The 15,606-nt window shown below is 40.6% G+C and overlaps 1 protein-coding gene across 3 annotated transcripts in view; it reads right to left on the bottom strand.

Annotated features, from left to right (window-relative positions):
• The window catches only part of RAB3GAP2 (RAB3 GTPase activating non-catalytic protein subunit 2), a 108,048-nt gene extending 94,568 nt beyond the window's left edge, over positions 1-13,480 (bottom strand). For 2 of the 3 annotated variants that reach the window (XM_070474493.1, XM_070474494.1), the window contains exon 1: positions 7,407-8,467. In XM_070474493.1, the coding sequence (XP_070330594.1) occupies positions 7,407-7,674 (268 nt within the window). In that variant the 5' untranslated portion in view covers positions 7,675-8,467. Of the gene's footprint in view, positions 1-7,406; positions 8,468-13,277 lie in introns of those variants that run through there. The other variant, XM_020906849.2, reaches the window with a different exon arrangement.
• Positions 13,481-15,606: the final 2,126 nt, after the last annotated feature.

Below are 15,606 nucleotides of genomic sequence, written 5' to 3'. Positions count from 1 at the left end.
AACTCTTGTTCTTATCCTTATCAGGTAAATGAACAAAACCAATGACTTTAAAACATAAAATGTAACTTCCTCTAGGCAGAATTTTTTCCCTGAAGAGATTAGATTATACCAGTATTAAAAAAAAACTGTTCAGTGTCTCACTTGATATCATCAGTCATTTATAGTCACTGAAACCTTCAAACTATGGAGAAAACATTAATTCAAGCATCAAGACATAATAAATGTCTTTTAAGGTATATTTCCAATGAATGAATTATTTTACCAACAAAAGCTTAAATGAGAAATTCAACTTTTGCTTTTCACAATTCTATTTAATTTAAAATATACATTATTCCAATTTGCTTCTGAACAGTCTGTCATCATAAACTGAGTAATAGTTTCACATTTAAAAAGAACCTGAAGCTAAAAAGGAAAATGAATTCTAGAAGTGGGCAATTAATTTGACAGTATTTGCTTTCCTCAATATGAGTACGTCAAGATCAAAAACTAAATGGAAAACTGAAATCATTAAATGTTAGGAGAAAGAAAATTTAATCTCCATGGTCTAAGAAAAGATCTTACTAGCACTGAAGCAAATTCATTTCCGTTCTTCTAAAACAGGAAAAAGAGAGTGTACTTGTTTCTATAAAGAGCACCAACCTCCAGAATCTATAACTTGCAAATAATTCGTAGGTTCAACAATTTTAGTTGGCTCTTCTTGGCCAAGCCACAGAAAGCATCGCATAGCAATACAAAGGAAAAAAAAAAAAAAAAGATTAAAGAATAGAGAAGCTGCTTAATTTCCTATGCCTCAGAATTATTCATCTTTTTCTATTTCTAAAGAAATGGAAAATGGGAATATAAATTTTATATTAGCATACTCCTCTCAGCACATAAAAATATACAGCAATCTAAAATGAGGAGGCTATCCCATTTTCAACAAATAGGAGTTTCTTTCAAAACACCATGATTAAATCAGACTACGTCTCTAAGGTCCCTTCCAGTTCCAGATTTCTAAGGACTCCTGTTATCAAATAAGTGGCCTCCTACATCACACAAGGAGAATGTTTTGACAGTTCAAAAAAGGACAGATCTGAAAACATCTTTAGGCAGAAACAGAGTGTATCCTCTTGCTCTAAAGGGCTTCCCTGGTGGCTCTGATGGTAAAAAAAAAAATCTGCCTACAATGCAGGAGACCCAGGTTTGCTCCTGCAGTGGAGAAGATCCTCTGGAGAAGTGAATGGCTATGCACTCCAGTATTCTTGCCCAGAGAATTCCATGGAGAGAAGAGTAGTGCATAGACTTGCAAAGAGTTAAAGACAACTGAGCAACTAACACTTTCACTTTTCTTGCTCTAAATAAAGTTAAAAAAAAAAAAGCAACAAGTATGCTTCTTTTGCTCCAAATCTAAGAAATCTTTAGACCCATCCTAAGAAAAATGATAAAAACAAACTGTAGACTTGAAGAAATTTAATACGCCCCATTCTTTCTACTCATTTTATTTTTTAAAGGAAGTCACTGACTAAGGGCAACAATATATTCTGTATATTAGATAGAACTTATACATCTTTTATTGTTGTTTCCTACAACTTCATGTGTTACGAATTTATTATATCCAAAGCAGCAGAAAATAACAAAAGATCAGGGAAGGTAGGAGAAGGGGACGAAAGAGGATGAGATGGTTGGATGGCATCACCAACTCAATGGACATGGGTTTGGGTAGACTCCGGGAGTTGGTGAAGGACAGGGAGGCCTGGTGTGCTGCGGTTCACGGGGTCGCAAAGAGTCGGACACGACTGAGCGACTGAACTGAACAGGGAATGTAAATGAGGGTGAAGGTATATAAAAACTGCTCACCAAAGCTAATTTCTGCAAATTCTAAAGCCAATTCAGTAGCTTCCTTACTTAATCAATTCTAGTATGATTGTCCTTGTGAGAAAACTTTCCTTATAGTTAAGGTAAATTCTTCCAATACCAGCTTAATCTTGCTATTACTTGTTGCTTTAAAAAAAAACAGGTAAAGTCTGATAATAATGTTAGCATCGCCTAAGAACCATTTTTCATTTACTGGAAGAGCAAAAATCAAAGAAACTGGTAACACAGGAAGATGACAAGTGTGGGTCTAAATGAGCATTTCTGTTTACCACGGACAGGAATAAACCTGACCAATTTTTAGACTGTGACTGTGCTCAACAACTAAAATGTGAATTTCTATTATCCAGCAATTCCAATCCCAGAAATTTACGTACAGAAATATTAACATCATAGGTAAAGCATGTATAAGGATGGTTACTGGAACATTTTCTTGTAGTAAAAATACTGGAAATAATCTAAATGTTCATTGACAGGGGAATGTTTAACTAAAACGTGGTAGTCTTCACTGAAATACTGTACAGACATCAGGGGGAAAAAATGCTACAGTTACATACACAGCTTGAAAAAAAAATTGACATTTTTTGACACTGTCAAAACAGTTGACATTAAAAATTAACCAAAAAAGTTCCAGAATGTACATTTTACAAAAATGAGGCCATAATTTAAAATGTAAAATAGATAAATAAAACACCCAACAGCATGTATGTTTACTGTCTAAGCAGAAAGCCTGGAAGATTCTCACTAAGGCAGCACTTTATAATGACAGAATTTTCTGTAATGATGGTGGTGTTATGTATCTGTGCTGTCCATTAGTAGCCACTAGGTAGGTACATGTGGCCACTGAAACGTAATTAGTATGACTGAAAAACTGAACTGTTACTTTTACTTAATTTCTATTAATTTATACTTAAACAGCCACACGTAGTTAGTGGCCACTATGCTAAAAAGCTTAAGACTAACGTTTTAACATCTGGAAGGGGGGATATAAGTAGCTAGAAGACAGATTTTATGTCTGATTTTATACACTTAAAAAAAATAGAGGCGATGTAATAATAGGTGATTATCTCTCTCGACCTGAGAGTCCCTCTTCTGAAGAATTTATATGTGAGCCTTAGGCTCACATGATACAAAGAAAAATGATCTGTGTTCAAAGAAGCTCTGTTTCGGTCACCTTTCCAAAGGAGCAATATGGTATGGCAGACACCTAAGAATTTCAAGAAATCCTTCTCATGAGGAAAGTTCATTTAGGGCCTCGACAGTCCCAAATGATATTAACACAGTAGTCACACAGAAACACTTGCTGTGGTACAGATCCAGAACGGTCACAGTGTAGACCATTAAACACCACCTGAAGAATACCAATCTAAGATACCTCCCTTTCTGACAGACCACTACAAAGGCCACCCAACTGGTCATTCTATTTCCACTTTCACCCACCATTCCCATTCATTCTCTTCTTTGCTAACAAAGAAATGCCTCTCAAATATTAACCTGGTTGTCCTATTTCTCAGTTCAAATTCCTTGCATAGGTTGCCACCGCTGTTTCTCAAGCTTCAAACTCCATCACCACTGCTACTGCCTTGAAAGTGAAAGTGAAGTCGTTCAGTTGTGTCTGACTCCGCGACCCCATGGACTGTAGCCTACCAGGCTCCTCCATCCATGGGATTTTCCAGGCAAGAATACTGGAGTGGGTTACTGTTTCCTTCTCCAGGAGATCTTCCCGACCCAGGGTCTGAACCTGGGTCTCCCGCACTGTAGGCAGACGCTTTACCAGTCCTGTCTTTACTTGTGAAGACCCTGATCTAGAGTTGTATGAACATCTCCCAAATGATTACCTACCTCTAACTCTGAACTACAAAACCTACCCTTTTCAGAGCCACCAAATCCACCGCTCTGCAAATCAAATCTTGAAATGCTATACTTTTGCCTTACATCAGTGGTTACCCTCTGCCTATAGTAGAGATGCCCAGGGAACTGCAAATGGATTACAGATGAGCCAAGACATTGATCCTCTCAGCTCTCAGGATAGCTTGGTAGGGCCTGGGGCTACTGGAACTTCTAGCAGGTCACTTCTCACGATGAACAGCTTTGTTTTACATTTTATGACCTATTTCTCTATTATCATACTAATTTATATATTTTATTGTTAACATACAACATAAAAGCTAACATAACCATTTTTGAGTGCACAGTAGTGTTTACTGACATTGTTGAGAAACAGAGCTTCAGAACTTTTCCATCTTGCAAATTTGAGACTGTAATACTCATTAAACAAGACTCCTTTCCTCCCTCTCCTTAGCTCCTAGTACCTACCATTCTACTTCCTGTTTCCATGAATTTAACTACTTCAGGTAACTCATATAAATGGAATCATACATTGATTTTTTCTGACTGGCTAATTTTTCACACAGCATAATGTTCTCAAGGTCACTCATATTGTCACATGTGATATGATTTCCTTCTTTTTAATGGCTGAATAATATTCCATCTTATATACATAGACCCCATTCCGTTCATCCACCAATGGACATTTCAGTTGGTTCCACTCCTTGGCTTTTATGAACTATCCCTCTATGATCATGGATGTGCAAGTATCTCTTCTAGATACTATTTTCAGTTCTTTTGGATATACAACCATAAGTGAGATTGCTCAAGCATATAGTAATTCTATTTTTTTATTTTTAAAGGAAACTCCATACTGTTTTCCATAGCAGTTGCACCATTTTACAATCCTATCAACAGTGTATAGAGTTTCAGTTTCTCCATATCCTCGCCAACACTTGTTATTCTGTTTTTATTTTTTTAACAGAAGCCAAGCTAGTGAGTGTGAGGTGATACCTTATTGTGGTTTTCATTTGCATTGCTTATGATTAGCGATACTATCTATCGTATGCTTACTCATCATTTCTATAACACCTTGGAGAAGGCACTGGCACCCCACTCCAGTACTTTTGTCTGGAAAATCCCATGGATGGAGGAGCCTGGTGGGCTGCAGTCCATGGGGTCCCAAAGAGTTGGACATGACTGAATGACTTCACTTTCACTTTTCACTTTCATGCACTGGAGAAGGAAATGGCAACCCACTCCAGTGTTCTTGCCTGGAGAATCCCAGGGACGGGGGAGCCTGGTGGGCTGCTGTCTATGGGGTCGCACAGAGTCGGACACGACTGAAGCGACTTAGCAGGAGCAGCAGCATAACATCTTTGGAGAACAATCTATTCAAGTCTTTGCTCAGTTTTTACTTGTTATATTTTGCTGTTACTTGGCTATAGGAATTCTTTATATATTGTGGATACAGATCCTTTATCATATATATGATTAGCAAATATTTTCTCCCATTCTGTAGGCTGCACTTTCACTTTGTTGACTGCATCTTTCAATTCACTAAAGTCTTAAGGCTTGATATAGCCCCATTTACCTATTTTTGCTTTTTTTGCCTGTATTTTTGGTGTTCTAACCAAAAACCCACTGCCAAATCCAATGTCATGAATTTTTCCCCCGATGTTTCCTCTATGAGTTTTACAGTGTTAAGTCTCATATTTAGGGCTTTAATCCATTTTTTTGTTAATTTTTGAATGTGGTATAAGATAAAGATATAAAATATCTTTATCTGTGGTATAGATAAACTCTATTCTTTTGTATTTGGATATGCAGTTTTCCCAACACCATTTGTTGAATAGTTGAGTGGTCTTGACACCCTTGTCAAAAATCCTTGTCAAAAAACCTGATCATATATGCAAGGGTTTATTTCTGAGCTCTCTAATCCATTATTCCATTACTCTGTCTTTATGCCAGTACCACATTTTTGATTACTATAGTTTTGTATACATTTTGAAAATAAAAAAAGTAAAGTCCTCCAACTTCTTCCTCCTTCTTCAAAATTGTTTTCACTATTCAGGGCCTAGGTCTCATTTTTTATGCATGTTACAATAAAAACAAACAAACAAAAAACTGGGAACGACAGCTCCACAGAATGTCTTCAAGCTTTTTGATTATAAACACTCCAAAAGAATTTTTCAATAATATGTACCTCCTGCATAAAAATGTAACTTCTGATACACCAAACATGGATATTTTAATACAGTATTTATATCACCCTTTTAAATTTATTCAGTGGATTCTAAATACTTCTGGGAAATAATACCCACAAATACCCACTTTAAAACTATGATTAGTATCCTAACAATAATTTTCTAAGTTCTTTTTTTCTCACTGAATTCTTATCTCCATTTTATTTCCTCCACAGAATGCTATTTTAATGTAATACAGATATGTATCATCAGTCCGAAAATTGCTCTGCAAAAAGAGTTGAGACTTGACAAAAAAGTTTTCTTGGGATCTAAGGCTCTAAGTATTAAGTTATCCTACTTGTTTTATTACAATTACTATTAGAAGCAGATAACTGAAAAAACATACATTATCACAAACTTTGAGAAATAATTATTAAACATAAATAGCGAATATTATTTGGAAATTTCTTGTTGAGATAGATGGGGGTGGAGTTTACAGAGACTTAAACACAAATTTTTGCTTAAATGCTTTGGAAGCAACTTACTATAATAATATTTAAAATGTGTGAGAAGTAAGCCTTCATGTAACAAAGCAGAAGGTAGGGTGAGAAAGTAGGCATTTACACAGGTGCATCTGGAAACTAATCTATTTAAAACTGTCTGTTCCCAAGTAACCCTGAGCAAATTTCCTTGTAATTCCTTAGTATTCTTATTTCCTTTCTACTGCATAAAATCTAAATTCCTCTGCCAATTTCTCTCCTTACCCTACAATATACCACTCTTCCAGCAAAATTTACTATCTGCATCTTTCTGAACCCCATACTGTTTCACATCCCTTGCCTGGCCATTCTCTCTCCACCTGAACCTCTGTGAAACTATTAAGACCTGGTGAAAATAACAGTTCCTTCATGAAGACTTTTCTGAGTCCACTACATAGCATGAGCCAACACTCCTTCATTCTCAACTATCATATGCCAAATTATAGCACAGCACCTCTAACACTTCTTTTACATACTTATCTCCTTTATTGGCTCAAAGGTCCTTGAGGAGAGGGACCTATTTTATTTACATTTACGACTACTTTGTATGTAGTAGATGCTCAATAAGTACCAGCTGAATAAAGGAATTAACTAGTCATGTGTCAGTTTTGTCACTGACAGAAATTTATCTCCTAAGACCCTCTTCCAACCTTAAACAGCTACTGAAGTGCAGTAACTAAAAATTTTCTGAAATTCTTATAAATATCCTACTTTCAGATTACTTTTCTCTCCCTACTATGATCACAAACAAATGAAAGCACTTCACTCAGTATTTTTTAAAAAAAGGGTACTTTATACGATTTATAATATTCCAAATTGAGTCCATGACTTTAGGTTATCCTAAAAAGCATACTTTTCTTAGTGACTGGACAAAAACAAACTTTAACTGATGATTCCAAGGTAATTTCCTGTATGCTTTATCTTCTATCTTTCTGATAAAAGAGCAAGAAGGAAGGTAGAGGCTGCTCTACCTCACTAGAATGTTAACAGAAAATTAACTTACTATTAGGTAAATTAATGTGCTGTGCTGTGCTGGGTTGCTCAGTTGTGCCCGACTCTTTGCGAGCCCACGGACTGCAGCTCGCCAGGCTCCTCTGTCCATGAGGATGCTCCAGGCCAGGATACTGGAGTGGGTTGCCACACTCTCCTGCAGGGCATCTTCCCAACCCAGGGATCAAATCCAGGTCTCCTGCACTGCAGGCAGATTCTTCACCAACTGAGCCACCAGGGAAGCCCAGGTAAATTAACAGATCCACAATAGTATAATACATAAATTACTTCCATATAGTCTGATTCTCCCTATCTGTACATGTATTTCTTTCTTTTTTGTCTAAAAAAATGAAAATGAAAGTCACTCAGTTGTGCCCGATTCTTTGCAACCCCATGGACTGCAGACCACCAGGTTCCTCTATCCATGGAATTCACCCAGAATACTGGAGTAGGTAGCTGTTCCCTTCTCCAGGGGATCCTCCCAACCCAGGGATCGAATCCAGCAATTATAAATATCAGAAAACTCTGGTATAGAAATCCAATGTCCTGGAAATCATGTCACTGTAGGACAGGTTATAGGCCAGGCTATACTATTGCCCATCTCCAAAATTTCAAAACATGAGAGCAAATTTTATGTCTAAAACAGCATCTGATTGAGTAGACCCAGTTATTAATTGCTTGCAATGTGGGAGACCTGGGTTCGATCCCTGGGTTGGGAAGATCTCTGAAGGAGGGCACGGCAACCCACTCCAATATTCTTGCCTGGAGAATCCCATGGATAGAGGAGTCTGGCAGGCTACAGTCCAAGGGGTCGCAAAGAGCCAGACACAACTGAGCAACTAAGTAGAGCAACTAAACAATTATTAACATTTATTAGTATTAATTAATGTAAACACTGGGAAGCAGGGTTCAAGATCTCTTTTAAAGCAACAGAGGACAGTCTCATTTTATAGTTGATGATACAAAGTAACATAAAGTCATACTGTTATTTATTCTCTGACAATTCAAACACAGAGGTGTAGTTTTGAGTTCAGGGTGCCCAGTACTACGTCTCACTTTGTCAACAGCAGCCATCTACATTAAAAAAAGAAACAAACAAAACAAACAAAAACATTAAACCAACAGACAAGTCTTCAAGATTGTCAGCTGCCGAGGACAAATCATGACAAGCAATTCAGTTTTCTTTTTTTTTTTTTGTTGGAGGGGGCTGTTTACATATCCTCCAGAGATAAGCCAGTATAAGAAATTAAACTATATAAGCGTGAGGCTTTCCTGGTGGTCCAGTGGTTAAGAATCTACCTTGTAATGCAAGAAACTTAAGCTCTATCTCTGACTGAGGAACAAAGATCCCACACGCAGCAGAGCCCACGCACCCGAACTACTAAGCCTTAGTGTCACAACTAGAGAATTCGTGAATTTGCAACGAAAGATCCTTCATGATGCAAAGAAGATCCATCATGCAGCAACCAACAAGAGCAAACAAATATTTTTTAAAAAGATATATACTAAAAACAAAACTATATAAGCTAAATAAAATGATCTCATGATTTCTATTTCTTAATAAAGTCATCACTCACAACACTAACAAAGTGAAGAAAAGCAAAACCAAATACCACCATCACTTCGTTTTTACAATGTAAATTTTCACCCTCACAAAAATATAGGTTCAGATTTTCTTAATGATGAACTCTTCACAAAGTCTGATGTTTTGTAAAAGATGGCCAGAGTGATTACTGAGATCTGTAAACCAGTTATTCCAAGAATTCCAAGTAAACTATTTACAACAGGACAAGCTATTTTCCAGACTTTCATTTCTAAATTAAAGCACCATTTTAACTGTAAAATACAGGTCTGGCAAAGGGGTTCACTGATTAAGAGGTTCTTTCTCCACTTATTTTCCACTTGAATTGCTAGCAGCCGCAATAATACCAACATACGTATACCAAAGAATTTTATTTAAAAGGGTAATAAATTAAATTGTATTTGGAAACCCACAGGCATATTATAAATTAATCTGATGTCTGGGCTATGATTATATTCCCAACGCCTGGATCACATTCATAGCTTAAGGCTACTCTTCACTGTGTGACCCTGCACAAGTATTCAATCTGTAGCTGCTTACATTTTAGCATTCATAACTGTGCCATACAACATGGCAGCCACCAGCCATATCTGACTACTTAAATTTAATTAAAATTAAGTAAAATTAAAAATTCTGTTCCTCAGCAGCAACTGCCCCATTTCTACGGTTAGTTCTGGCAAGAAACGGCCATACTGGACAATACAGACTTGGTGATGAACATAAACAAGATAAAATGACTGCAAGTAACAAATGAGAAAAGGGGAACAGTGATGTCTGTTTTAGATTACATACTCAAAAAAGGTCTCTCCGAGATGCATTGAGCATGCAAGGATCTGCAGAGACCATCCAAGGTGGGGACAAGAGCAAGGGCAACGGTCTCAGGTACAAATGAGCCTACTGGGTTTCCCTGGAGGCTCGGACGGTAGAGAATCTGCCTGCAATGAGGGAGACCTGGGTTCGTTCCCTGGGTTGGGAAGATCCCATGCAGGAGGGCGTGGCAACCCACTGTAGTATTCTTGCCTGGAGAATCCCATGGATAGAGGAGCCTGGCAGGCTACAGTCCATGGGGTCCAAAAGAGCTGGACACGACTGAGCGACTAAGCACATCACAGCTTTAACAACAAAAGTGTCTGAAGCATAAGAAATAAGGGGAGAAGAGTATGAGGTACAAGGAGCAGCAGGAAGTGGCGCCTCATGGTCCTTTAAGCCATGTGAGAACTTTGGATTTTATATTAACTCCAAGTGAAACCACAGACAGTTATAGAGAGAAGACTGTTATGATTAAATTGTTTAATAGTTCACTTTGACAGCTTTTGGAACTAACTACAAGAAACCATTAACAAGTCTACAAATTAACAAGTCTAGAGAGGGTATGGAGAGAAGGAAACCTTCTTACACCTTTAGTAGGAATATAAGTTGGTTCAGTCACTATGAAAAACAGTATGGAGGTTCCTCAAAAAAAAAAAACCAAACTAAAAATAGAACCGACTTATGACCCACCAGCAATCCCATTCCTGAGGATATACCCAGACAAAACTGTAATTCAAAAACATACATGCACCCCAAGTTCACAGCAGCACTATTCACAATAGCCAAGACATGGAAACAATCTAAATGTCCACTAAGAGATGAATGGATAAAGAAAATGTGGTGTGCATAATATAATACATATATATATATACACACACACACACAACAGATTATTACTCAGCCATTAAGAAGAATGAAATAATGCCATTTGCAGCAACATGGATGGACCTAGAGATAATCATACTAAACAAAGGAACTCAGAAAAAGACAAATACCATATATCACTTACATGTGAAATCTAAAATACAACACAAATGAACATATCTACAAAACAAAAACAGACTTACGGACACAGCATAGACTTGTGGTTGCCATAGGGGAGGGGGCTAGGGGCAGGAAGGATTGGGAGACTGGGATTAGCACATGCAAACTATCATACATAAGAAAAAAACCAAAACCAACAGTAGAAGCAGGAAGATCTATTAAAAGAAGAGTAGTTTCACTGAGCAGGTGAGAGAAGATGGTGGCCTGGACAAGGGGAGTGGCAATGGGATAGAGGAAATGTGTCCTTCCTCTGCATCCTTTATCTACAGCCCTATGTCCACCATCGTTCACAACCTGGCTCCTTGGAATAGGCAAATTTATTTTTTAACTCCTCTCCTGCCCTTCCCCTGAAACTGTTCTAAGGTCCTAGTCACCTCCATCCTCCCAAAGCCAATGAACACTTTTCCATCCTCATCCTAGCTGATCTCTGCTGCATTCACAACTACTGACCACTCCTCCCTTTCATCAGATTCTCTCACTTCTGCGGCATTACTTTCACCTAGTTTTCCTCTCTTTCTCTTAAGTCGTCTTCCCATTCACCTCTATTTGACTTAAACTTCAGTGCTCCTCTAGGGTTACATCTTCAGGCCTGCATTCATTTCACTATATTCACAACCCTTGAGACGGACTGACACTTTTTACTGGTAACTCCTGAGTTCACACCTCAAGGCCAGGGATCCTTATTAAGTTTGAGACCTGTTCGACTGGACACTGCATACATTTAAAACTGGACAAACTAGAAGCATTTAAGATGTAAAAGATCCAAAACCGATCTCCTTCATTCCCTTTCATTAGAAATTCTCGCCCAAGTCAAAAGACGAAGGCATCCTCACCTCCCTCTCACTCACCAGCTACAACCCCCAGCACCAGATCTTCATTAGGTCCTGCAGATTCTATCTTAAAATCTTCCTGATCTAGCCGCTGATCTCAAGTCCTACCGAAGCTACTTTAGTCCATGCTTGCATCACTTTTGCATGGGTTACTGAAATATCCTCAGAATGAAGTTCCCTGCTTCCTATCTCTCCTCCATACTGCTGCCAATACACTTAACAGGTATGTAAGAACTTTGCCAATTCCATTAAGTACAAATTTCATCACATCATTCCTTTGTTTAATGTCTTCAGATGCATCTGACTCCCTTCACAAGGATTCTCATGATCATGCTCCTTATTACCTTTAAGGCTCTTTTCCTCACACCCTGCTCTTCAGTCATTCAGCCTTTCTTAGCTAAATACCATGCCATTTCAGGCCTCCCTTCTGCTACACGTGGTATTCCTTCTCCCCTATTCATCTAAGCACCACTTCAAAGGTAGACTTAAATACCCCCCCACTTCAAGGACTGTATCTCCTAGTGCCATATGTATAAATATGGTTCACACTGTATGGTAGGGGTTAACTTATTTGTCCCAGTAAACTATACTGCTCCTAGAGGACAGAGACCATCAGTCTCACTTGATTGGGAGCACCATCAACGGGCACAGAGCTAATATTCATAAACAGGTGTGATTTGATACCTTCTAAATTTTAAAAACGGAGAGAAACTTATTTAGTGGGCTTTTCATCACCATTCGAATATAGCACAAAGTAACTTTGGACATACGGCTTTGCAGTAAAATGGAAACACAAAACAACTGACACACAAAACATAGCCCCTTTAAAAGGTAAAACGTAGGAAATTCTGAGGAATTCTGCGGCAGCTAATAAACAGACTTGGAGTTTTACACTACGTGGGCAAGTCACGCTGTTTGATGATAATTAACAGGCAGAAGGCTTCTCATCTCATTAACTTTTCATGGCCAAGCTGTTGTGATTTTAACTCCTGAGGTGGCTTCTCACTCCCCGACAGGTTATTTTCCTTTATTTTGAAGCCTCCAACTCACCACCTAAGGAGTCTCTCACTTGTCAATCACTTATTTTCTAAACCTGAATGGGAAGAAAGGGGATGGAAGAAGGCAAAGTGTGGGCGATGACAGACACTTTCGCAAAGGGAAGCAGCAGAAGGCCACACAGTCCCAAACACGGAGGAGCATGGGGGTTCAGGCGAAACCAGGCTAGCGCGCTGACAGCTGGAGAGGAGTGGGGAGGAGGATGCGATCCCGGGGCAGGCGGTGCGGAACCGGGCACCCCGGGCCGGAGGGAGGGGAGACGGAGAGACTCAGAGAGAAAACTAGGAGTTGGGGGGTGGGGAAGTGGGCTAGGCAGAGAGCAGAGCAAGCTAGACGCAATGTTTGGCCAGAGGGCGGAGTGCCTTAGGCGAGAGGAAGACTACACCGACGCAGTCGGGGCAGGCGGACGCGGCTCCAGGACCCACAGCAGGGGATCCGCGCGGAGAGGAAAGGGGAGGCGAGGGAGGAACTAGGAGCGCCGGGGCGGGCAGGAGACCCGAGCCCGCCGCGCAAGTCCCGCGGGCGGAGGCGGGGAAGGGAGCGGCGAGGCGGGGGCACTTACTGGGGTCCCTCCTCACGGCGCCGCTGGGGGTCTCCTCCCGCAGATGAGGGAAGAGGAAGTCCCGGGCGGCCTGGAGGTCCTGGAAGGAGCAGAACTGGACAATGGAGCAGGCCATGGCTCCGGGAACCCCGCTGGGGCATTCACCTTACCTCACCGCGCCCTGCCCCCCGCTACCCCGCCGCGGCTCCAGCCGCCACCGCCGATCTGGGAGAGCTTCAGCCGCGCAGGGGGCGGGGAAACCAAACCGGAAGCTGTCAGCGCCCTCGGTTCCGCCGCCCGGAGCACTGCGCGTGCGCGGGACAGCCCAGGCGCCCTGGCGGGCGCGGCCCGGATCACGTGACCGGCGGCGCCTGCGGGGTGTAACGTCGCGGTGGAGGCCAGGATCCGCTTCAGTCCCGTTTCTGCATCCGTATCGGGGATGAACCCTTTTATTCATTCTGGCTTTTAGCCAGAGGTGACCTCATTGGACGTTGTCCGCGCCGGCCTTTGAGTCATTTAACCACTCCTCTTGATGGCCTGCTAGAGAATAATACCGGTTAAGCTACTGCCAGGCCAGTGGGGGACGGTATCATGCAAGTTTCTGAGTTTGAAAAGATTAATTTCTGTTCTGGAAGTCAGCCCCGTTAAGCCTAGTTTTAAACGGCTCATATAAATTCTCATCACACTATGCATGCCTAATAGTGTGTGTATTATACTGTATTGTACTCTTGTTTTTCGACATCCATTTGCTCTTTCATTCGTTTCTCTGTCCATTCAACAAATAGCATTGCTCCTCTTCTGTGTCAGGCACGCAAGGCTTTGAGTGTAAAGCAGAGACCAAAAGAGGTGAAATACTTGTTCCATGGAGCTTAAAATTATGGTGGTTGATATGGATAGTAAGCTATTAATTAACTATTTAGGTGGCTCGGCGGTTAAAGTGTCTGCCCGCAATGCCGGAGACCTGGGTTCGATCCCTGGGTCAGGAAGATCCCCTGGAGAAAGAAATGGCAACCCACTCCAGTATTCTTGCCTGGAGAATCCCATGGAAGGAGGAACCTGGTAGGCTACAGTCCATGGGGTCGCACAGAGTCGGGCACGACTGAGCTATTTCACTCATGATGATGCTAGGAAAAAAGGCAGTAAGTTAGTACATAGCATAACAGGGAATCTCACTTAGTTGTTTTTTTGTTTGTTTTGTTGGGATGGAGGTGTTGCCAGTTTCAGGAACAGACTTCGTTGTAAACTCCTGAAGGTTGGGATGTCATTTTGGGTCCTTTATATTCAGTGTCTGTCCTAGGACTTGGCACATAGTGTGCAATAAGTATTTCCTGGAGGAATGAATGGAATGTGTACATAAGTAGAATAACCCACTTCTTTTACAAAACACTTCATATTTTTTAAAGTATTTTCCCACACATTGTCAAGGTAGGTAGTCACAGTGCCACCCTGAGTGTGTCTTATCTGTTTTTTTTTAATGAAGAAATATATCTGTGTGTCTCCGAGAAGAACCTTTTGTTATTCAGTTGCTAAGTTGTCTCAGACTGTGCAACCCCATGGACGACAGCTCGCCAGGCTTCCCTGTCTTTCACTATCTTTCTGAGTTTGTTCAAGCTCAGGTCCATTGAGTTGGTGATACTATCTAACCATCTCATCCTCTGTCTCCACCTTCTCCTCCTGTCCTTTCCCAGCATCGGGGTCTTTTCTAATGAGTCAGATCTTCGCATCTGGTGGCCAAAGTATTGGAGCTTCAGCGTCAGTCCTTCCAATGAATATTCAGGGATGATTTCTTTAGGATGGACTGGTTTGATCTCCTTGCAGTCCAAGGGACTCTCAAGAGTTGTCCACACCACAGTTGGAGAGCATCGATTCTTTGGTGCTCAGCCTTCATGGTCCAACTCTCATCTGTACATGATTGCTCAAAGAGAAGGCCCTTTAAGCACATTTAAATGATTTGTCTCAAAAGTAAAAGCTGAAAAAGATAACATTCCTTCTTGATCTCATAAGGGGTCACATGGCACTTAGATCTGGATTATGTAAGCTATCAATAATATGTCATTTTGTTGCAGGAAAAGGGACCCCTACCAGGGCCCAGGCTCTGACACATGGAAGTGAATTGTCTGAGGAAACACGGGTGTTGACAAAGTAAGAGACTTTATTGGGAAAGGATGCCCTGGTGGAGAGCTGCAGGGTGAGGAAACCCAGGAGAACTCCTCTGCCATGTGGTTCACAGTCTTGGGTTTTACGGTAATCTGTTTGGTTTCAGGTTGTCTCTGGCCATCACTCTGACTCAGGGTCCTTCCTGGAGGTGTGTCCATCACTCAGCCAAAACGGATTCCAGCAAGCAAGTTTC

Source organism: Odocoileus virginianus, chromosome 11, assembly GCF_023699985.2.
Source record: "Odocoileus virginianus isolate 20LAN1187 ecotype Illinois chromosome 11, Ovbor_1.2, whole genome shotgun sequence".
In the NCBI taxonomy this organism is placed as follows: Eukaryota; Metazoa; Chordata; class Mammalia; order Artiodactyla; family Cervidae; genus Odocoileus; species Odocoileus virginianus.
The sequence above is the reverse complement of the archived record's forward strand: the minus strand, read 5'-3'. Positions and strand labels throughout refer to the sequence as shown.